General features: G+C 42.8%; 1 protein-coding gene across 1 annotated transcript in view; it reads right to left on the bottom strand.

Moving 5' to 3' along the window:
* Positions 1-2,711: 2,711 nt before the first annotated feature.
* The window catches only part of LOC139462378 (A disintegrin and metalloproteinase with thrombospondin motifs 5-like), a 42,835-nt gene continuing 20,418 nt past the window's right edge, over positions 2,712-25,128 (bottom strand). The window contains exons 7-17 of the mRNA XM_071244056.1: positions 24,163-24,255; positions 23,066-23,223; positions 19,767-19,816; positions 18,199-18,310; positions 16,828-17,001; positions 15,734-15,869; positions 14,768-14,884; positions 11,068-11,119; positions 8,556-8,705; positions 6,931-7,260; positions 2,712-6,137 (exon numbers count right to left, since the gene is read on the bottom strand). Of these exons, the coding sequence (XP_071100157.1) occupies positions 5,884-6,137; positions 6,931-7,260; positions 8,556-8,705; positions 11,068-11,119; positions 14,768-14,884; positions 15,734-15,869; positions 16,828-17,001; positions 18,199-18,310; positions 19,767-19,816; positions 23,066-23,223; positions 24,163-24,255 (1,626 nt within the window). The 3' untranslated portion in view covers positions 2,712-5,883. The remainder of the gene's footprint in view (positions 6,138-6,930; positions 7,261-8,555; positions 8,706-11,067; positions 11,120-14,767; positions 14,885-15,733; positions 15,870-16,827; positions 17,002-18,198; positions 18,311-19,766; positions 19,817-23,065; positions 23,224-24,162; positions 24,256-25,128) is intronic.

Genomic DNA, 25,128 nt, shown 5'->3' with positions numbered 1-25,128 from the left:
AACCCTGTGCTTTCTTCTTGTGCGAATTGTGTTTGATCACGGCACCCACTCTGAATGTCATATGATTTGTTTTGCTACCAACATAATAAATATTTTCCATTTTGTAAGTACCTGGGTGTTGTCGTCTTTGTGCATAACACGGCAAATTCAAGGATCAAGGGACTGAACCATGCGGGATTAGCGTTGTCAAGTCGTACCTAGGGCCCACGTGAACCTCTTAACGATATAGCAGTGAGTGAGTGAGTTGGGTTTAACTCCGCTTCGAACAGTATTCCAGTTATATCTCGGCGTGTCAGCTTACTTAATGTGAGAGGAAAGCCCGAAGTGATACAGGTGACAGACGTTTACCACTTTAGTGAAATTGGAGAAGGATGGGGGTGTGGTTAGAGAGGACGTATTGAGGATGTGGGATGACTTTGTTTCGCTTTTCATGAAATTATATTTTCGGGTAAAGTGTAAGTAAATTTAACTTTCAATATTAAACCAAAATTCACTTACATCTTTTCATTCCAAATATCTATGAAGTAAATTCTCAGATACAGATCCAAAGAGAGCAAACGACATCATCAACTAACTTCATATCGTAAATTAAATGAATCTGTATTGAAAGTCTGGGCAGTGAGGTTACCTAGTGGTTACACCGTTTCACGCTGACGGTCAGAGTTCGATTTCAAAAGTATAATATTTGAAACCCATCTCTGGTTTCCACTGTCGTGGTATTACTGAAATATTGCTATAAGCGGCGTAAAACAAAACTGATAATTCAACATCGTTGGTACATTTTCTGAATTGAGAGGAAACACCTGTCCATGGAGTGAGTGAGTGAGTTGGGTTTAACGCCGCTTTTTACAGTATTCTAGTTCTATCATCCCGAACGCCCGAAGTGATGCAGGTCTCAGATGTTTATCACTTCGGTGAAACCGACGAGCACGGGTATGGTGTTGACAACCTAGAAACATAATCGGGGCGAACCGGGATTCGAACCCATAATCATAGGTTTCTGGTGTGCTCAAGGGACGCAACTCTGCATAGCGAATCGCGGCGCCTCAGACGACTGGGCCACCCATGCCCCCCTGTCCATGGAACGTCTTGAGATGGATCTGACATTGTGGGAGCGGAGTTTGGGGTAAGGGTTGGAGGAATAGTTTTGTGATGAAGGGCTTCCGCGGGGACGTGTTTCTGTTTGAGACTAGGGAGAGGTTTTCCGGGACTAGGGACGGATTATCCGGAGAAGAGAGGAAAGAGATACGTGGTTCCAGGCGAGTGTGGAGAACACTGCTGGTTTCCAGGGAAAGTGGAGATGCCGACATGATCTCGACCACCTGTCATGGCCTGACTGTTTGACGTCCGTCGTTGTCGGCATCTGTAGACATGTTGTCCACAGACGTACGCGTCACTGGGCTTATAAAGCCGAAACTGAGAATGTTTACTCGATAAATGATGACATCGGATTGTCTGTCTGTCTTTCTGTTGTTTAACGCCGCACCCAGCAATATTCCAGCTATATGACGACGGTCTGTAAATAATCGAGTCAAGACAATCTAGTGATTGGCATCATGAACATCGATCTACGCAATTGGGATACGATGACATTCATTAGAAGTCAGCGAGCCTGACCGCCCGATCCTGTTAGTCGCCTTTGCCGACAAGCATAGTCGCCTTTTACGGCAAGCCTAGGCTGCTGAAGACCTATTAGGCTATATAGGCTTCCGCCTTAAAATAAAAGCATCACTAGTTTCTAAAACTGTCTTTCAGATACAGCCGATTCAAAATTTAGGATACCTTGCGTGGGTGTTTTGCGCCATCATATTGTTCAGCTATTGTGAAACACATACAGCGTTAAAACTATTAATCTCTTTTAAGAAAGTACACAAGACAGTTGAAACTTTGCTGAAATGAAATATAACTGTTGTATGCTACAGAACATTTGCTAAGGACCAAAATAGTGATCTATAGTGAAGGGGGGCCTTGGCAATATTATATATATTAGAACTGTGTTGTACAATATAAAAATACAGATAATTTATGTGGAGAAAATTCAAAAATCTCACAATAACCTTTAAGTTCCTGTCTATGTTGACATCTTTAACAGTTTACGACATACCAAGTTTCCACCAAGTCGCATTTAATCAAGAAAAAAATAGCTTCAGAAGGAAAACTGTGAAATTTATTCTCAATTTTAAGTATGACTTCAATCATTATAGGCGACTAACAATGAAGAAACAAAATCCGATGGATGGACATTTTAACATATGAAATAGACCAAAGGTCTTCATCTAGCACACAAGCAGTATCTGTTCAAGAAATTTACTATTTAGATTGTTTAGTTGTTGTTTGACGACGCACCCAGCAATATTCCAGCTATATGAGGGGGTCTGTGAATAATATTATCTGGACCAGACAATCCATCAATCTACCAGACTGGGATACGATGACATGAAATGAATCAGGTCACTGAGAGTACCCACAAGATCCCCTTAGTCGCCTCTTACGACAGACTGTTGTTGCTGTTGTTGTTGACCCGTGAAGATCCGGGGTAGAATAGCTCCGGGGGTAAAAGGTGACTATGCTTGTCGTAAGAGGCGACTAACGGAATCGGGCTGTCAGGCTCGCTGACTTGGTTGATGCATGTCATCGATCCCAATTGCGTGGATCGATGCTCATGATGTCAATCACTGGATTGTCTTGTCCAGACTCGATTATTTACAGACCGCCGTCATATAGCTGGAATATTACTGAGTGTGGCGTTAAACAACAACCAAAACAAACAAACAAACCAACCTTTGTTTTTAAATATCATGATTGGTATTGTCATAGAATCATGATAATTACATGTACATCACGTGTGCACAGTTGTGCTCGGACATTTATCGATCAGATGTATTTTCACAGTATAAAACTAGTCATGCGATTAAGTCAAATATCAAAACAGAACAAATATAAATAAAAGTCAATTGAGACATCGATAAGATCATGCACATGTACAAATAGTGAGTGAGTAGGGTTTAACGCCGCTTTGGGCACTATCAAATATCACGATTGGGGAAACCAGAAATGAGCTTCACACATTGTACCCATTTGGGAATTCGAACGCGGGTCTTCGAACGCTTGAACCACTAGGATACCTCACCGCCCCATATGTACAAATAAAAGTACAGTAAACTACGGTTATAACGAACTCAAAGGGACCACTAATTTTAGTTCGCAATAACCGTAGTTCGGTATAAGCATATATACAGCATATATACAACAAAAGACTGGGACTAAAATATAAGTTCGTTATATCAGTCAGTTCGTTATAAGCGTGTTAGTTATAAACGTAGTTTACTGTAATACATAAACAAACATGAGCAAGTATTGCACTATGGGGTTGGGTCTAGATTACCCTCGATATACAAACATACAAGGAAAGTGAGTGAGTGAGTTGGGTTTAACGCCGCTTTTAACAGTATTCCAGTTATATCGGGGCGTGTCAGCTTAATGTGGGAGGAAAGCCCGAAGTGATGCAGGTCTCAGACGTTTACCACTTCGGTGAAACCCACGAGCACGGGTATGGTGCTGACAAACCTAGAAACATAATCGGGGCGAACAGGGATTCGAACCCACAATCATAGGTTTCTGGCGTGCCCAAGGGACGCAACTCTGCACAGCGAATCGCGGCGCCTTAGACGACTGGGCCACCCGTGCCCCCTACAAGGAAAGAACTACGGTGATGTATATACACAGAGTACAGGAATTACATACTGATTTCTTTTGAGCGTTATGATCAAATCTGCTTATCAGTTATCTCCCTTGTCGAGTACACAAACTTGCACGAGGAGCGCACCTAAGGCCACTATATATACACATGAAAATATTGTCATATATTACGAACTTCAATGAACTCTTTGGAACTACCTACATCGGACATTTATCTCATTTTACAAAACATTTTCTCCTTGAGAGGAACAAGAACATTTTAAGGTCATGTCAGTGAGTTGGATTTAATGCCGCTTTGAACAGTAATCTTATTATATCATGACCTGTCTGCTTAAGATGGGAGGAAAGCCCGGAGCGATGCGGGTCGTTAAACACTTTGGGGAAACCCACGTTCATAGGTTTGGTGCTGACAAACGTAGAAACATAATCGGGGTGAACCGGGATTCGAACCCACACTCACAGGTTTCTGGCGTGCCCAAGGGACGCAACTCTGTACAGTGAATTGTTGGGCCTTAGACGACTGGACCACCCGTGCTCCTGTGGTACACAGAAACAGAAGAAGCAATTGAAATTAATCAATTTCGGTGTCTGTATTCTTTTGTGATTGAGTCACGTTGGAAACAACAAACATAAAATTTAACATTTGCGACTTCCATATTTGTTGCGGTAACATTGTAAGCGATGCTAAAAAAATCCAGGTGTACATATGCAGTAAACAGCATCATGATACGACTTCCTTCTTTTGGACCAAAATTCAGTTGTGAAACTTCACAAACATTTACATGACGTTGAATATAAGAATTATATGCATTGAGTGAGTTGGATTTAATACTCAGTATTTCAGTTGTTTGTTTGTTTGTTTATTTGTTTATTTGTTGTTTAACGATGCATTCAGCAATATTCCAGCTATAGGACGGCGATCTGTAAATAATCGAGTCTGGACCAGACAATCCAGTGATTGACATCATGAGCATCAATCTAAGTTGAGATGCATCAACCAAATCAGCGAGCCTGATCACCCTATCCCGTTACTCGGTTCTTACAAATACAGTCGCCTTTTACAACAAACACGGTTTGGTGAAAATCTATTCTACCCCGGATCTTCACGAGTCCAGTATTTCACTATAGTATTTCAGTTATGTCACAGCGTTTCAGAATAAGGTGGGAGCAAAACCCGAAGTGATAAAGGTCTTCGTACAATCAACTTTTAACAGAGATTTCATGTTATTATTGAATGAGTTTTATCACTTTTATTTGGTGAAACCAAAAACACGAGTGTGGCACTCTTAAGCCCCATTCACATGGACACTTTTACTTACGTGAGTATAAATATGTAAATTTACATATTGTGGCATGTGAACGCATTTGCTTACGTGAGTAAATATACTCCAGGAGTAAAGCGACATGAGTAAAAGTATATTTGCTACACCTGATGAGGTCTAGTAAAAGTATATTTGCTACACCTGATGAGGTCTAGTAAATGTATATTTACTCATAAGTATAAATGCTCCTGGAGTATTTCTGGTCATGTGAACAGATTCTCTATTTGCTTACGTAAGCATATGAAATCCAAGATACTGATAATCAGGAAAATACGGCTGTAGTTCCTTGCAAAGAACATAACATGTTCATAAAAGGTTTCGCCTGTCATGCGAAAGTTATCGATCCATAGTTTATCATCAAATGATCGTTTGACGACATTGTTCCACCAGTGTTGAGAACTTTCTCTCTTCCACAGTTCTCTTTCCTGGTATAATCCTAAGACTAATCCCATACTAAGAAAGTATGGAAAGTCTCTCTTTCGCCCCTGGTTGACTATCTTCGACAGCGACATGGCCTCAAATGATAAAAGTCCACAATTTATTTATGAAATGATGTTTACTTCTGCCTTGCATAAACTTCATGTGAACGCAATGTAAATATACTTTTGCTTACATGAGTAAATATACTCCATGAGTAAATTTACTTACATGAGTAAATTTTGTCCATGTGAATGGGGCTTTAGAGAGCAAAGAAAGCAATTTGGAAATCTGGGATTCGAACTCACGACTAGCGGATCCTTGCATCTAAGAAATGAAAATCTATTGTTCAGATGTTCCAAGGCTGTCCGCTAGAGTGTCAATCGAAATAGCGACCTTGAGTAACGTTGCAACTGTCCATGCTTACTATGGTTAAGTGTTGCTTTTAGGAAATACTAATCAGTTTGAGTATGTTATAAAGACCACAGACAGCGAGCAGCCAGGACGCAGGTGATGGTGGTATAGAACCGCTTGGTACCGGTGTGGTCTGGATCACAGCAATGTCCACCGCCTTCTGAAGTTGCAGGCAGGAATTGCAACAATAGATATTCAATGACGAGTTGCTGGGACAGATGGCCCCATTCGGGAGGGACTTTAATATGGTGCATGAATGTGGGTAGTAGTCCCCCCATTCACAACCTGGAACAGATATACATACATATATATATAGATGCTTCTCAGCATGACAGTAGCATGGCAGTTGGTTGTTGCATATGTATCTGTGGTACATGTATTTACCTTTTCAGACATATCTTGTTAGTCATGTTTATAATATTTATATGTCGTTTATGTATTTTGTATTATAAATATACGTGTGGTATCTTAGTATCATAGACAATTCTTCAATATATAGTGAGTGAGTGAGTGGGGCTTAACGCCGCTTTTAACAATATTCCAGTTATATCGCGGCATGTCAGCTTAATGTGGTAGGAAAGCCCGAAGTGATGCAGGTCTCAGACGTTTACCACTTCGGTGAAACCCACGAGCACGGGTATGGTGCTGACATACCTAGAAACATAATCGGGGCGAACCGGGATTCGAACCCTCAATCATAGGTTTCTTGAGTGCCAAAGGGACGCAACTCTGCACAGCGAATCGCGGCGCCTTAGACGACTGGGCCACCCGTGCCCCCTCTTCAATATATAACCTATATATAGAACCTAAAAGCTTAGTCGAACCTGAGAAGTACCTCACTCTTTCAACAGATAGAAAACAATGTAATGTGTTGATGATACTGAGAAGGGGGTTGTTAAGATGGAAAGTTAACACAAGGAGGTGGTTGGGGCTTGAGTTTATCTTTGTTGTTGTTGTCTGAACAGAAGTTGTGATTATATATTGAATATCTACTTTTGGTTTGCTTACTTGTATCTGGTAAAAAAACTGGCATATTCGGCGTCTGAAAATGGAGAGCTGATATGACGGGTATACTCACCAGCAGATTGGGACATTTTTTTGTTTTCACAGCTCTCGCAGCAGGACCGGTTGACGTGGGCGTCATAACAAGACTGTCGACCCACGTCCTGCACGTGCTCAGCGCATGGGCGACCCCCAAAGCTTGACACATCAGTGCACGTGGTGGGATACGTGACAGTACTCGTGCTGGACACAGTCGTTGTTGGGGAAGTCGTGGTGGTGGTGGTGGTGGAAGTAGTTGATGTGGTATAACCGGCACAGGTCTTGCAACACGATTGGCGAGTAGTTTCATTATAAGCACCACAGTATTCCCGATAACAGCCTGCCGCTCGGTCTCCACACTCGCACCCTAGAATAGACAGAGTGATACATATTAATATATGTAGCGTCATGAACGCTGATTTACGTCTCAGTCAGCGTTATTCCAGGTTTATCTCGTCGGCCTAAACATATTTTGGGGAGGCAAACCAGTGGCTGACAGCAGGAGTAACGATCCACGCCGTCCGGGTACGATGACACACATTCGGCACGGGTACATATTGAGGCCACCCAATCCTCTTTAGGAAAAGACGGCCCTTGGGACACAACAAAAGCAGATGGTGTCGTAGAAGTCTTACGGCAACTGTTCCGTTTTTCAATAACTTCAGAAGTAATTTCACAGCATTGCTGTAAATGTTGAAGCATTTTTCTTTTTTTAAAATCCTACTTTCTATACAACCAGAATGTGGGGAACATGTCAGTGCAGCCCGTGGTGACATTCAACCTACATGCTATATGTATCATATACAATACTATGATACTCATATCAAATTCATCACCCATCAATAACCTGTTCATTACCTAAACCTGTTAATAGTACCACAACAGTGTTGTCATTACCTCAACAAAATTATCTTACAACAACAGTGTTATCATTTCCACAACAACGTTATCATTACCACAACAAAGTTATCTTACCACAACAGTGTTATCATTTCCACAACAGTGTTATCATTTACTCCACAAAATTATCTTACCACAACAGTGTTATCATTTCCACAACAGTGTTATCATTACCACAATAGTGATATCATTAACACATCAGTGTTATCATTATCAAAACACTGTTATCATGATCACAAGATTGTTATCATTACCACAACAAAGTTATCATTATCACAACAGTGTTATCATTATCACAACACTGTTATCCTTAACACGACAATGTTATCATTATCACAACACTGTTATCATTATCATAACACTGTTATCATTACTACAACAGTATTATCATGATCACGCCAGTGTTATCATTATCACAACACTGTTATCATTATCACAACCAACACTGTTATCATTATCACAACCAACACTGTTATCATTATCACAACCAACACTGTTATCATTATCACAACACTGTTATCATTATCACATCAGTGCATGTTGTTATATTTTTCACACACACACACACACACACACACACACACACACACACACACACACACACACACACACACACACACACACACACACACACACACACACACACACACGATATAAATTTAAATTGAAAAGACCGTTCGGACACACACATTTTTTAGCACAAGTAACAACATATTTGGATAAATGAATGTATTAGTTTGCCATGTTTGGTATCTCCCTCACCTGCCTCCCCTTGACAAACGGCCTTGCAGGAACTACAACACGTGCTATTCCACTCCGCGCTGTAGCACAGGCCGGACTGTGTGGCCCCTGGACAGGGTACATTTCCGCCCGCCGTACGGACATAAGGCTGGTCTCCATGAGGACAGGCATCTGTTAATTACAACATAAGTTGAGGCATGGCATGGTCTCATTAGGAGTTCCCTGTCAACAAAGTAAAGGGGCGGTTATGTAGCCGAGTAGTTAAAGCGTTCGCTCGTCACGCTGAAGCCCCGAATTCGATTCCCCACATAGGTACACTGAGATAAGTCCATCTGGTGTCCCCACTGGATACTGTTTGAATATTGTTAAAAGCGGCGTAAAATCATACTCACTCAGAACCGTAACCATTCACAAATAACTACAAACGTTAATACTGCTGTTGGGGCGGTCGGGTAGCCTAGTGGTTAAAGCGCTCGCTCGTCACGCCGAAGACCCGGGTTCGACTCCCGACATGGGTACAATGTGTGAAGCCCATTTCCGGTGTCCCCCGCCGTGATATTGCTGGAATATTGCTTAAAGCGGCGTAAAATCATACTCACTCGAAACAGTAAGCATTCACAAAAAACTACAAACGTTAATACTGCTGTTTTATTTCAAACACTTACTATTACAATCTTGAATGCAAAATTGACAAATAAATGAGATGGAGCTTGGAAAGATGCATAATCTAATCATCTGTTTAAGGTGTTCCCATTTTGTCTGCATCCCCAAAAGCCTACATTATTATATAACTAGAGTCAAAATATCAATTCTAAAAATCCCGAAATAGCAAAAGGCACCTGTTGACAACCTGTTCTTTGTGTATGCAGTTTCAAGAAGGAGTACCTATTAGTGTTAGAGATACTGTCCGGACAAACACCCCACCATGAACAGAGTCAAACCCAAACTTGTTGCCATGGAAACAGAAAATAATTGTCTAAATAGTGCCTAATATAATGCCTAAATAGCAACATAGCACCACATGTACCACGTTTGGATGAAAAATGTTGAATATTTCTTTTTAATTCCCCCTCGGAAACGACACCGACCTCCGTTTCAGCTAAGTCTAACTCTAAAAATCAAATCAATACACCGGAAACGAAACTCTCCGCGTTATACGCCGGTGTGATTAAAAAGCTAATATTCACGCTAGTAAGTATGTTTCATTCATAGCTAAATATGACATTGTCTTACTTAACCCATGGTTAGACTGTGATAAACAACAAATATGAAATATTATTTTTAGTTGGTTTGTTGATTGGTTGTTTAACGCCTCAATCAGGAATATTCAGGGTATATGACGGCGGTCTATGAACAATCGAGTCTGGACCAGACAATCCAGTGATTGTCATCATCAGCACCGATCTACGCAATTCGGATACATGCATCAACCAAGTCAGCGAGCCTGACCACCCGATCCCTTTAGTCGCCTCCTACAACAATCACAGTCGCCTGTTACAGCAATCATGTGTTGCTTAAGACCTATTATAACCTATTCTGGTACCAACCTAACACCGGTTTCGTTGGATCTCAGACATATATTAAGATGTGATGTCAGTTGTAGATATTTCCAAAAGATAGATGAAAGTTCCACAGGTGTGAAAATAAGGAAGGATTCACAACCCTTTTCCAGGTGATATTTTAACCTAGATGTCAAAAACTACGAAGAAGCGTTTATTAAAATACTTTATAAAGATGAAAGATATTCACTAGTTTATAGAAACTGGCATATATTTGCAATGTACAGCAAGCTAACAGTGAAATGAAGTCATGGCTATGGAATACTGCAAGGGACATTCTCGCGATCTCGACCTTTGGAAACGAGCTAAATATGCCCAAAACACGAGATCGCGAGATTGTCCCTTACAGTATTCGATACATGGCTGTAAGCTGACCCATTATTTAATATTCAAGTTGGGGCCTGACATGTTTCTTAGACACGGGCCGTGCTCGTGGGCTTCACCGAAGTGGTAAACGTCTGAGGCCTGCATCACTTCGAGCTTTCCTCCCACATTAAGCTGACACGCCGCGATATAACGGGAATACTGTTAAAAGCGGCGTTAAACCCAACTCACTCACTCACTCACTCACTTAGACACGGGATACTTTTGTCGCTGCTTCTAAACACGCATTTTTCTGTGAAAGGAGTTGAACAATTTTAACCTTTTTCGTACAAAATACTTTTGCAGGGCACCCAGCATAACCAGCCAAGAATTATTTTTTCAGCAAAACCTGACAGAGGTTTTTCCTCAAATGGTAGGTCCCAAACATATTTCGAATTATCAGAGTACGTTTGTGCTGGTAGTATATTGAGACTGAAACATTACTGCGAGAGAACCGGCACTTTGAGGCATCGGAAGTTAAATAATGATAAATAAAGCAAGATTACGTAGGGACCAAGCTTTCACTTTGAGACAACCGTAAGTTCGACACAACGATGTTTGATCGTATGATATAGTGTAATAATTAATGATTGGTGTATTGTGTACATTACCGTCAACCGCAGGGGCGCTATCACTTGTTATACATTCCCCATTGATGCACCACTGAAACAGGAAGGCAAAGAATCAACATCTGCAGCCACCTGTACAAAGAATAACTACAAAGGAATCAAAAGGGTGAGTTTACGGTGTTTTAAGGAATATTCCGAGCCAAATCTAGATGGGGTATAACCCATTGTGTCCAGTGGTGGATGTGTGAGCGAGTGTGTTACGGTGATATTAGGAATGTTCCGGCTATGTCTAGGCGGCGTACAACTAGTGTGTGGAGGGTTGGATGTGTGAGCGAGTGTGTTACGGTGATATTAGGAATGTTCCAGCCATGTCTAGGCGGCGTACAACTAGTGTGTGGAGGGGTGGATGTGTGAGCGAGTGTGTTACTGTGATATTAGGAATGTTCCAGCCATGTCTAGGCGGCGTACAACTAGTGTGTGGAGGGGTGGATGTGTGGGAGAGCGTGTGTTACGGTGATATTAGGAATGTTCCAGCCATGTCTAGGCGGCGTACAACTAGTGTGTGGAGGGGTGGATGTGTGGGTGAGTGTGTGTTACGGTGATATTAGGAATGTTCCAGCCATGTCTAGGCGGCGTACAACTAGTGTGTGGAGGGGTGGATGTGTGGGAGAGCGTGTGTTACGGTGATATTAGGAATGTTCCAGCCATGTCTAGGCGGCGTACAACTAGTGTGTGGAGGGGTGGATGTGTGGGAGAGCGTGTGTTACGGTGATATTAGGAATGTTCCAGCCATGTCTAGGCGGCGTACAACTAGTGTGTGGAGGGGTGGATGTGTGGGAGAGCGTGTGTTACGGTGATATTAGGAATGTTCCAGCCATGTCTAGGCGGCGTACAACTAGTGTGTGGAGGGGTGGATGTGTGGGAGAGCGTGTGTTACGGTGATATTAGGAATGTTCCAGCCATGTCTAGGCGGCGTACAACTAGTGTGTGGAGGGGTGGATGTGTGGGAGAGCGTGTGTTACGGTGATATTAGGAATGTTCCAGCCATGTCTAGGCGGCGTACAACTAGTGTGTGGAGGGGTGGATGTGTGGGAGAGCGTGTGTTACGGTGATATTAGGAATGTTCCAGCCATGTCTAGGCGGCGTACAACTAGTGTGTGGAGGGGTGGATGTGTGGGAGAGCGTGTGTTACGGTGATATTAGGAATGTTCCAGCCATGTCTAGGCGGCGTACAACTAGTGTGTGGAGGGGTGGATGTGTGGGAGAGCGTGTGTTACGGTGATATTAGGAATGTTCCAGCCATGTCTAGGCGGCGTACAACTAGTGTGTGGAGGGGTGGATGTGTGGGAGAGCGTGTGTTACGGTGATATTAGGAATGTTCCAGCCATGTCTAGGCGGCGTACAACTAGTGTGTGGAGGGGTGGATGTGTGGGAGAGCGTGTGTTACGGTGATATTAGGAATGTTCCAGCCATGTCTAGGCGGCGTACAACTAGTGTGTGGAGGGGTGGATGTGTGGGAAAGGGTGTGTTACAGTGGTATTAGGAATGTTCCAGCCATGTCTAGGCGGCGTACAACTAGTGTGTGGAGGGGTGGATGTGTGGGTGAGTGTGTGTTACGGTGATATTAGGAATGTTCCAGCCATGTCTAGGCGGCGTACAACTAGTGTGTGGAGGGGTGGATGTGTGGGAGAGCGTGTGTTACTGTGATATCAGGAATGTTCCAGCCATGTCTAGGCGGCGTACAACTAGTGTGCCGGGGGCATTCCCACATAATGCCGGAGCATTTCCTCATAATGGCGGAGCATTCCCACATAATGCCAGGGGCATTCCTACATAATGCTTGGGACATTCCTACATAATGCTTGGGGCATTCCTACATAATGCTTGGGGCATTCCTACATAATGCTTGGGACATCCCTACATAATGCTTGGGGCATTCCTACATAATGCTTGGGGCATTCCTGCATAATGCCTGGGACACTCCTACATAATGCCGGAGACATTCATATGCATTTCCTATATGTAAAAATGCCCGGGAATTCAAGCACCGTTATCACACAATGAAGGCCCTTCAAAAAATAGGATGACGTCGCTGTAGGTTTATCATAATAGTACACATGTTCGAGATAGCTGTGTTTGGTGTTAGCATGTGGCATGACTTGATAAGTTTCTGGTGAATATGACCAAAAGAGGGTTTGCTAGTTGTCTATGTAATCATAAATAGGTATTTGTTTATTACTTGTCCCAGATGTTGGCAGCCAGTGACATACCTTGTTGTTCCCACAAGCAGTTCCCCTGGCAACTAGTAACCTACCTTCTTGTTCCCCTGGCAACCAGTAACCTAACTTCTTGTTCCCACATGTTGTTTCCCTGACAACCAGTAACCTACCTTCTTGTTCCCACATGTCGTTCCCTTGACAACCAGTAATCTACCTTCTTGTTCCCACATGTTGTTCCCATGACAACCAGTAACCTACATTCCTGTTCCCACATGTTGTTTCCCTGGCAACCAGTAACCTACCTTCTTGTTCCCACATGTTGTTTCCCTGGCAACCAGTAATCTACCTTCTTGTCCCCATATGTTGTTTCCCTGGCAACCAGTAACCCACTTCTTGTTCCCACATGTTGTTCCCCTGGCAACCTTCAATCTACCTTCTTGTTTCCACATGTTGTTCCCCTGGCAACCAGTAACCCACTTCTTGTTCCCACATGTTGTTCCCCTGGCAACCAGTAACCTACCTCCTTGTTCCCACATGTTGTTTCCCTGGCAACCAGTAATCTACCTTCTTGTTCCCCTGACAACCAGTAACCTACCTTCTTGTTCCCACATGTTGTTTCCCTGGCAACCAGTAACCTACCTTCTTGTTCCCACATGTTGTTCCCCTGGCAACCTTCAACCTACCTTCTTGTCCCCACATGTCGTTCCTCTGACAACCAGGCCAGTAACCTACCTTCTTGTTCCCACATGTCTTTCCCCTGACAACCAGTAATCTACCTTCTTGTTCCCACATGTCGTTCCCTTGACAACCAGTAACCTACCTTCTTGTTCCCACATGTCGTTCCCCTGACAACCAGTAATCTACCTTCTTGTTCCCACATGTCGTTCCCTTGGCAACCAGTAACCTACCTTCTTGTTCCCACATGTCGTTCCCCTGACAACCAGTAACCTACCTTCTTGTTCCCACATGTTGTTCCCCTGGCAACCAGTAACCTACCTTCTTGTCCCCACATGTCGTTCCTCTGACAACCAGGCCAGTAACCTACCTTCTTGTTCCCACATGTCTTTCCCTTGACAACCAGTAATCTACCTTCTTGTTCCCACATGTCGTTCCCTTGACAACCAGTAACCTACCTTCTTGTTCCCACATGTCGTTCCCCTGACAACCAGTAACCTACCTTCTTGTTCCCACATGTTGTTCCCCTGGCAACCAGTAATCTACCCTCTTGTTCCCCTGACAACCAGTAACCTACCTTCTTGTTCCCACATGTTGTTTCCCTGGCAACCAGTAACCTACCTTCATGTTCTCGAATGCTGCTCCCCTATCAACCAGTAACCTACCTTCTTGTTCCCACATGTTGTTTCCCTGACAACCAGTAACCTACCTACTTGTCCCCACATGTTGTTTCCCTGGCAACCAGTAACTTACCTTCGTGTCCCCACATGTTGTTTCCCTGACAACCAGTAACCTACCTTCATGTTCTCGAATGCTGCCCCCCTGGCAATCAGTAACCAGTAACATACCTTCTTGTTCCCACATGTCGTCCCCATGGCTGCCGTCAGCATCTGACACTTGTCTGTAGAAGGCATGTAGCAGAACATAGCGCGACAGATGATATTGGTGACGTCGAAATCCACTCCCTTTCAAAATGTTCAAACAAAGGTCACTATCAAACAACGCAAGGACAATGTCATAACAAATATGTACATGAAGAAGAACGATCAATAAATACCTCTATATATAATATTTCTTTGGTACCAATAATAAGTTTTACATTCTGACATACATGTATACATGTACGTGCAAATACATGTATTAATGTTTAGAGAGCTTCGCTACGCCTGTTATGTTCGACAATGTCATTACCACGTTGACGACAATACAGTGATTGAGTGAGTGAGCGAGTGAATAAGTGAATGAGTGAATGCGTGAGTTTGGTTAACGCCGCATTTGAAAAGTATTCCACATTTACATGACACGTCATACATTACAAGTTGCAGACATTTACCACGGGTATGGTGCTGACGTAATCTGGGCGAACCGGGGCTCGAATCCACCATCATAGGTTCCTGGCGTGCCCATGGGACGCAACTCTGCGCAGCGTCCCCGACGATATTACAACATGTCAACGACATTAGTAATATGTTGAGAGAACTGTTACGTGACTGTCGGCTTAGGGGAAAGCACTGTTTCGTCATATCACACCACCAAACATTTCCATGTTTCTAATCATGGTGCTCAAATGGTTTGATGCGCATCGCGAGTTAAGACCCATTTCATTACAATAAATATTTTGATCATCGATCAGCGCGTTTGGCCTGGGCATATGGTATGGGTGATATGAGAGGTGGAATCTGAAATTCCAGCCAAGTCCGGCAAGGGTGGAAACTGGACTTTTTATAGTCAGTTATCTCCCTTGCCTGGGCAAGATGTATCCAACAGTGAATGTCAGCTACTAGTTTTTTAAAAAAAACATTGTTTTGTCTTACTCTGCACAGGTAGGAGGTGTTGCCGAATTGCTGCTGACACTGGTCATCTGGCGGGAGAAGCTGACCAGGCATTTCACCAGTGATATTGGGAGTGTCGACCACTGGGAGGGTCTCCGTGAAACATGCCGTTTTGTACCTGGAATCATAAAACGTGCGTAATGTGTAATTCTCAAACGTTATGTAGTGTTGCTCAACCTACGCTTGGCGTAAGAGGCGACTAACGGGATCGGGTGGTCAGACTCGCTGACTTGATTGATGCATGCCATCGTGTCCCAGTTGCGTAGATCGATGCAGATGATGTCAATTACGGGATTGTATGCTTCAGACTCGATTATTTACAGACCGTCGTCATATAGCTGGGCTATTGCTGGGTTCAAACAAACAAGTAATATACACATTGTGATTGTACCGTTACAACTGGTGTAAGTCCGACGCTTGAAGAAGGAGGGTGAACTTAAAATACCAGAACAATAATTCGAGAAACAATTTGAGTTTGATAGCCAATCATTAGTCAATTAGATGCTATTTGTGTTGTAAAGGTCATTGACGTACGCTATTTGTGTGCTTCAAGAAAGAAGACAGGCGATGCAGGTGGAATCGAAGTCCATTTCCTGTCACACTATTCACAAAGAAGGTCATAATAACCGGCGTAAGGAGTTGATGTTGAAATGGTATTACATCAATGTCTCAATAAATATGTACATAAATAATAACGTATGGTAGCTATTGCGGTTGCTGCATCCATATACGACCCATGAAAATCCGGGGTAGATTAGGTCTTCAGCAACCCATGTTTGTCATAAAAGGTGACTATACTTGTCGTAAGAGGCGACCAACGGGATTGGGTGGCCAGGCTCGCTGACTTGGTTGATACATGTCATCGTATCCCAAATGCGTGGGTCAGTGCTCATGATGCCGATTATTTACAGATCGTCGTCATAGAGCTTGAATATTGCTGAGTATGGCGTTAAAAACAAGCAAACAAACATATACAACACCCCAGTAAACTTAACAGCCCCTCACACCAGCACACACACCCCCGATCCCCGGAAGTGACGTGAAGCGATCCCCGGAAGTGACGTGAAGCATCTTACGGGTCAGCTGTGGTCGATGTTTTGATGTAGTCCACGAAATACTGCACCGAGCAATTGGAGAAATACCAGGGGTTGTACTTGTTGTTTGGCGACTCGTCGTGGGATGTTGATGCCATCACGTACCGGTCTGTAGAGCTACAACTATTGTTCGACCCGTCGTGACGTGCGCCAAGGCTGCAAGAACAGAGGTGTAGTGGACTGGTCAGTTTATACTGGTCACTGTTGCTTCACCCACGGTCAGTTTGTTTTGTTAGCGTACACTGATATGACGTACAACAGTTGGATAAATTTCCTGTTATGCAGGGAAACCTGGTTAACTGGAAACTCTGGGGCTCAGTGAAAATACAGTTAACTACGTTTATAACGAATACGCTTATAACAAACTGACGGATATGACGAACTTTATTTTGGTTCAGACCATTTGCTGTATACATGCTGTATACGTGTATACGTTTTTATAACGAACAACGATTATAACAAACTAAAATGACTGGTCCCTTCGAGTTCGTTCTAATCGTAGTTTTCTGTATTCCAACATCGAGAGAACCGATAACGGATCGTCCATATTCCGTCGGAACTACGATATTACATCATCTTGAACAGTTTATCGAATTAATGGAGTGTTTTTACTGTAATTCTATTCATAAATATAAGCCTCACTGACAGAACATCGCGATCATATTTTACTGTGTAATCAATAAATGAAGACTTGGATTTGCCAGTTCAATGCGTGACTCTGTGTATGGGGAAGGATCATGTTTAGCACGGATAACCTGTGTACTAAAAGAGGATTACGTGTATGTGATTGCGACAAGCAAGCGACGGATACGAAATAGGGGCACGGATACAATTGTGGTCTGAGGCGAGTTGCGTGGGTTTGAATCCAATATTCACTCATATGCTCATGTACATACATGTTTTAGTACAAGTCCACTTCTCAAAATTAGCTCTAATGTCGTGATATAACTGAAATACAGAGCGGCGTAAAACAACATGTCATCACCCGGCCCCCTTCTTTGACATAATATTTTTTTTCATCTGTGGTCAAAAGTCTTTTCCCACTGTCTACTCTGGGGCACGGGTGGCCAAGTCGTCTAAGGCGCCGGGATTCGCTGTGCTGAGTTGCCTCCCTTGGGCACGCCAGAAACCTATGGTTGTTGGTTCGAATCCCGGTTCGCCCCGATTATGTTTCTAGGTTTGTCAGCAACATACCTGTACTTGTGGGTTTCACCGAAGTGGTAAACGTCTGAGACCTGCATCACTTCGGGCTTTCCTCCCACATTAAGCTGACACGCCGGGATATAACAGGAATACTGTTAAACGTGGCGTTAAACCGAACTCACTCACTCACTCACTGTCTACTCCACTCACCTGTGGCCCAGTTCATGAGCGGCGGTGCCGACACTCTGATATCCCCCTTGGTCCTCCACGACAGACACGCTCGAGCCATCGGTGGCACACGTGGTGGCGACATAGGCGAAGCCTGTAGGAAGTACAAGCAGCTTGGTGGAAGTATATAGTGCAAGTGGCTTTGTACTCACGAACGTGGAATTAATAACACTTCCTACAGAAGCAAATGGAAAGAATGTGTCCCCTTGTCAAAAAGAAAGGTCCGAGGTGAACAGGTGGCCTAGTCGTCCCCAAGACGTACTGGAAACTATGAGCGTGGGCTCGAATCTTAGATGAACCCTAATTATGATTATTGGTTTGTCAGCAGTTGATAATTGGATTTGACACCAAATATTTCAAAGGTTATTAAAACGTTACTGGGGCGAAAACAGTCGCCGAAACACTGTAAAGTTGACGTCCAAGACACAACTATGATACAATATGATATGATATTTTTGTTTGTTTCCTTTTTTACCATCGAACAATCAAACCATGGATGTTTACTTCTTTTGCCAAGTCAGCAAAGTATTACCATCTGAACAATTCCCATTAAATGATCGACATTAAGGGAATAAAACTAGGTCTGGTCGGCTCGGAGTCAGTATACTGTGTCTGAGTTGGGTATTCATGTTAAACTGCGGCATGGTATATAGCAGAGGACAAGCACTATAAAATTGGCATTAGTTTGGATCAGTACGAGCAGACAGAAGCACGCATGCACGCACGTCGTTATATTAATGCAATGATCTTGAACGGAAAGTTAAGCCCCATTTCTTCACCTCGCTAATTCTCTCACATGACATTCACACCAGGGAACAAATCCCTCACAACAAAGACTGGGGACACTGTGTTGCGGTTGTCTCCCCTCCCCCATTAGCTGTCTAATACATGCACCAACTTTCTAACAACATTTAAACAACAAGGAAAAAAGGTTTAAAAAGAAAAGCAATTATGAAAGGCTTGACAAACTGGAAAAATAGATATCTATACTGCGCGAAGCGTCCATAAAATCAGCTGCTTTAATCGGAACTATCGTGTGTTTTACTGTTCCATATTAAAGGTTTAATTTTATGCGATATGTTGCATCTATATAACTGTCTTTGTTCTCAACGAAGGTCTCATGTTTGGTGCCTGATCACACAAAGCGACACAAAGAATGGGCTTCAAACATTCCACATGAATAGAAGAATTTCCGGGTCGTAACGGGTTGATGAGCGTGTATCACAAGACCAGCCAACTCACATAGATACCGACCCGTGAAGATCCAGGGTAGGATGGGTCTTCAGCAACCCATGCTTGCCGTAAAAAAGCGACTATGCTTGTCGTAAAAGGCGACTAACGGGGTCGGGAGGTCAGGCTCGCTGACTTGGTTGATGCATGTCAACGAATCCTAATAGCGTGGATCGATGCTCGTGATATCAATCACTGGATTGTCTGGTCTAGACTCGATTATTTACAGACCGCTGTCATATAGCTGGAATACTGCTGAGTGCGGCGTTAAACAACAAACAAACAAACAGACACATAGAGACCACTACAAAGGAGCCTACCTGTTGTATAGTTGAAGCGGAAACCGTTGTCGTCCGTCACCAAGTCATAGCTAAAAAGGAAATAAATACGTAAATATCGGATTTGTTGATGGACCTGTCAGTTTGGACATGACAGTTCACAGTGACACGTTACACGTGTTCGTGTTTGAGGTCCAGGAATGTCAACCCCTGATGCTAGGTCACGGGTCTAAGTGGTCGTCGGGTGTGGGTGCGTTTTACTTAACACCGCTTTGCAAATATTTCCGGCTTGGGAAGAAAGTCCAGTTTGATTGTAGCCATGTTAACCATTTTGGTGAAACACACGAGCACGTGTAGGTGATACAAAAACTAAGATTCATAATCCGTAAATCTGAGATTCAAATTTTAAAGTAGATATAAAGCACAGACCGTTTTCTATACCTGTATGTCCTGCACTTGGCTTGGATGTGGACAGAGATATGAACTGTGTGTTTCCCATCAGAGTTCCCATGAACGTGTGTGTGTCCACTCAAAGAACGTGTGTGTATCCACCCAATAAACATGTCTGTATCACGTCAATGAACGTGTATTAATCCTATCAATGAACGTGTGTGTATCCAAAAAAGTGAAAGTGTGGCTATCCACTCAATGAACGTGTGTGTATCCCATCAACACGTGTGTGGTTATCCTCTCAAAGTACGTGTGTATATCAACATAAAGAAAGTGTGCCTATATCCACCCAATGAATGTGTGTGTATTCCATCAACACGTGTGTGGTTATCCTCTCAAAGTACGTGTGTATATCAACATAAAGAAAGTGTGCCTATATCCACCCAATGAATGTGTGTGTATTCCATCAACACGTGTGATTATCCTCTCAAAGTACCTGTGTATATCAACATAAAGAAAGTGTGCCTATATCCACCCAATGAATGTGTGTGTATCCCATCAACACGTGTGATTATCCTCTCAAAGTACGTGTGTATATCAACATAAAGAAAGTGTGCCTATATCCACCCAAAGAATGTGTGTGTATCCCATCAACACGTGTGTGGTTATCCTCTCAAAGTATGTGTGTATATCAACATAAAGAAAGTGTGCCTATATCCACCCAATGAATGTGTGTGTATTCCATCAACACGTGTGATTTTCCTCTCAAAGTACGTGTGTATATCAACATAAAGAAAGTGTGCCTATATCCACCCAATGAATGTGTGTGTATCCCATCAACACGTGTGATTATCCTCTCAAAGTACGTGTGTATATCAACATAAAGAAAGTACATGTATACCTTTTCCCACCCAATGTGTATAACGGATCAATGAATGTGTGTTTATCCCCTGACTGAACATGTGTGTATTACACATTTAATGAAGGTGTGTGCCACCAGCCAATGAACGTGTGTGTATTTCCCCTCAATGAACGTGTGTATATTTAACCAATGAATCAGTGTATATCCACTCCATGAACGGGTTTGTAACCAACCAATGAACGTGTATGTATCCACTCAATGAACGTGTGCGTATCAATTCAATGAACGTGTATGTTACCAACCAATGAACGTGTGTGTATATCCACTGAATGAACGTTTGTGTATTTCCACTCAATGAACATGTGTGTATTTAACCAATGAAGCTGTGTATATCCAGTCCATGAACGTGTTTGTAATCAACCAATGAACGTGTATGTATCCACTCAATGAACGTGTGCGTGTCCACTTAATGAATGTGTGTGTGTCCAACAAATGAACGTGTATATATCCAACCAATACACGTGTGTGTAGCCAACCAATAAATGTGTGTGTGTCTACCCATGGAACGTGTGTATAGCCGCTCAATGAACATGTTATATCCCCTCAATGAATACGTGTATATCCAACCAATGAACATGTGTATATCCACCCAATAAACGTGTGTGTAAGCAACAAATGAACGTGTATGTCTTCACCCAATGAACGCGTGTGTATCCAACCAATGAACATGTGTGTATCCAACCAATGAACGTGTATGTCTTCACCCAATGAACGTGTGTGTATCCAACCAAATGAACATGTGTGTAACCAACCAGTGTATGAATGAATACTCTTTATTTCCCCCAATGATTTGGGGAGTAGTACATACAATTACATTACTTTATTTGACAACGGCAATGACAAAATACATATAAAATACAACAGACTGAGCTGAGTAAGCAGCAATGAAGTGATGCGTAAAACTGTATTTACATGATGTGTGACATAGCGTCACAAATACAATATGTACCTTGTGAACATCAGGGTGTGGCAGTTACGTGTAAGACTAGTCATATACAGATACCTTGTGAACATCAGGGTGTGGCAGTTACGTGTAAGACTAGTCATATACAGCTACCTTGTGAACATCATGATGTGGTAGTTACGTGTAAGACTAGTCATATACAGATACCTTGTGAACATCAGGGTGTGGCAGTTACGTGTAAGACTAGTCATATACAGATACCTTGTGAACATCATGATGTGGTAGTTACGTGTAAGACTAGTCATATACAGATACCTTGTGAACATCAGGGTGTGGCAGTTACGTGTAAGACTAGTCATATACAGATACCTTGTGAACATCATGATGTGGTAGTTACGTGTAAGACTAGTCATATACAGATACCTTGTGAACATCAGGGTGTGGCAGTTACGTGTAAGACTAGTCATATACAGATACCTTGTGAACATCATGATGTGGTAGTTACGTGTAAGACTAGTCATACACATATACCTTGTGAACATCAGGGTGTGGCAGTTACGTGTAAGACTAGTCATATACAGATACCTTGTGAACATCATGATGTGGTAGTTACGTGTAAGACTAGTCATATACACATACCTTGTGAACATCATGATGTGGTAGTTACGTGTAAGACTAGTCATATACAGATACCTTGTGAACACCATGATGTGGTAGTTACGTGTAAGACTAGTCATATACAGATACCTTGTGAACACCATGATGTGGTAGTTACGTGTAAGACTAGTCATATACAGATACCTTGTGAACATCATGATGTGGTAGTTACGTGTAAGACTAGTCATATACAGATACCTTGTGAACACCATGATGTGGTAGTTACGTGTAAGACTAGTCATATAGAGGTACCTTGTGAACACCATGATGTGGTAGTTACGTGTAAGACTAGTCATATAGAGGTACCTTGTGAACATCATAAGGTGTTAGTTACGTGTAAGACTAGTCATACACAGATACCTTGTGAACATCATAAGGTGTTAGTTACGTGTAAGACTAGTCATATACAGATACCATGTGAACATCATAAGGTGTTAGTTACGTGTAAGACTAGTCATATACAGATACCTTGTGAACATCATGATGTGGTCGTGGGCAGGGACGTCTTTGGTTGAGGCGGACCATGTCTTCAGGGCCTCTAGGACCACAGTGGCGTTCAGCTGCCAAGTGTTGTTGGTCGTGATGTGACCCCTGATGTTCTCAGACCAAGGTGAGGCGGTCTTATTCTGGAGATAATACGGTACCAACTAATATGGTGTATACTTGATATACTAGTAATCAGATCACAAATGACCGCAATTTAAATACATACACTCTTCAGATATTAGCGTTTTAGCCTTTTATGGCGTTACATACATATGAACATATTTGTGGTGCTGAATTAGGAGATTGTGTGTGAAATACAGTAGTGTGGACTATACCACTTCGTTCTATATAAACGCAAAAATGACATTAGACCAACTTTTTGGACAGGAGTAAAATTTCAATCGATTCATTATCTTACTGTCGAAGTCATATTTGACAGTAAGGGAATCAACGGTGTTTTATGCCACAGTCTACAATACTCCAGCTATATAGCATCCACTTATCTTATTGTCCAAGTTATATTCTACAGAAAGTGAATCAACGTTGTTTTATGCCGCAGTCGACATAATCCATCTAAATAGCATCCACTTATCTTATTGTCCAAGTTATATTCTACAGTAAGTGAATCAACGTTGTCTTATGCCGCAGTCTACAAAACTCCAGCTATATAGCATCCACTTATCTTATTGTCCAAGTAATATTTGACAGTGGGTCAATGTTGTTTTATGCCGCAGTACGCGACAATCCAGCTATACCACATCCACATGAAAATAATCGAGTTTAGATTAGACAAACCAGTCTGCGATGACATCAGTTAGCCAACTGACAGAGACAGCCAAGTTTTGTCCGGTTTTATGGCAAGCATGGGATACTGTATAAAGTCGGAACATACATGACGGGTTCGTGAGGTCAGAACGTTTTCCCAGGGAGACAATTTCTTACCTAATGTAGGTGTTCGAACCCCTGACCAGCGGATCCTAGCATAATCAAGGGAGACAATTTTTATCAGCAACTTAGATCATGTTGAGGCCCAATTTTTCACCGCCATCCTCCCTGTTACCGTTGGTTTAATTACGTACCGCTGGGATGAAGAAGCCCACCAGACGGATGTTGAACAGATGGTTGGTGTTGCCGATGTTCAATTCTCCGATGCTCTTAAAGCGAAGGCTGACCTGTGAATATAGATAGCGGAACTCAAACCAGGTATACGTTAGATCTACTGTGTAGATCTGCTACAACAGTTGGAAGATCTAAGTTTTGTATAAAGTTGATCACATGTGTCATGCAATAGTGACGTGTATTGCTTCAGCAGTCACAGATAGTGAGTTGTGAGACAGTGATAGTTTCAGCTCTCACGGCGTCCTGGGGCGGTCGGGTAGCCTAGTGGTTAAAGCGTTCGCTCGTCACGCCGAAGACCCGGGTTCGAATCCCGACATGGGTACAATGTGTGAATCCCATTTCTGGTGTCGCCCGCCATGATATTGCTGGAATATTGCTAAAAGCGGCGTAAAACCTCACTCACTCACTCACTTACTCACGGCGTCCTGTAAAAAAATATTAAAAAAGGCTTGGCCGTGAGACACGATATACAGCTTTGCGGTAAGATAACACGATCATCAAAGTCAATCGTTGCTACCGTCCTCGTTTAAATCTGCTGGGACCTGAGGACCTGAGGACCAAACATGCCTTGGCATCCCGACCTGGAGTGAATGAGTGAGGGAGTATGTTTTTACGCCGCTTTTAGCACTATTCCAGTAATATCACAGGGGACACCAGAAATGGGCTTCACACATTGTACCCATGTCGAGAATCGAACCCGGGTGTTCGGCGCGACGAGCGAGCGCTTTAACCGCTTGGCTCCCCGACCGACCCATCCCGACCTGGAACCTGTATATGACCAACCGTCAGCATTTCTGAGATTGAGCATTGCTCATCATTGTTATCAACTTTAACTCCACCAATTCTCTGTCCGTCATACATCATCCCTAGACCCTACCCTTACCATCTCCATCTTTTAATGGTAAGGTATTGCCAGAGACTTCCTT

The sequence above is a fragment of the Haliotis cracherodii genome, unplaced genomic scaffold (assembly GCF_022045235.1).
Source record: "Haliotis cracherodii isolate W230 unplaced genomic scaffold, xgHalCrac1.p SCAF_15, whole genome shotgun sequence".
Classification (NCBI taxonomy): domain Eukaryota; kingdom Metazoa; phylum Mollusca; class Gastropoda; order Lepetellida; family Haliotidae; genus Haliotis; species Haliotis cracherodii.
This window is presented reverse-complemented; position numbering and strand designations above follow the sequence as displayed.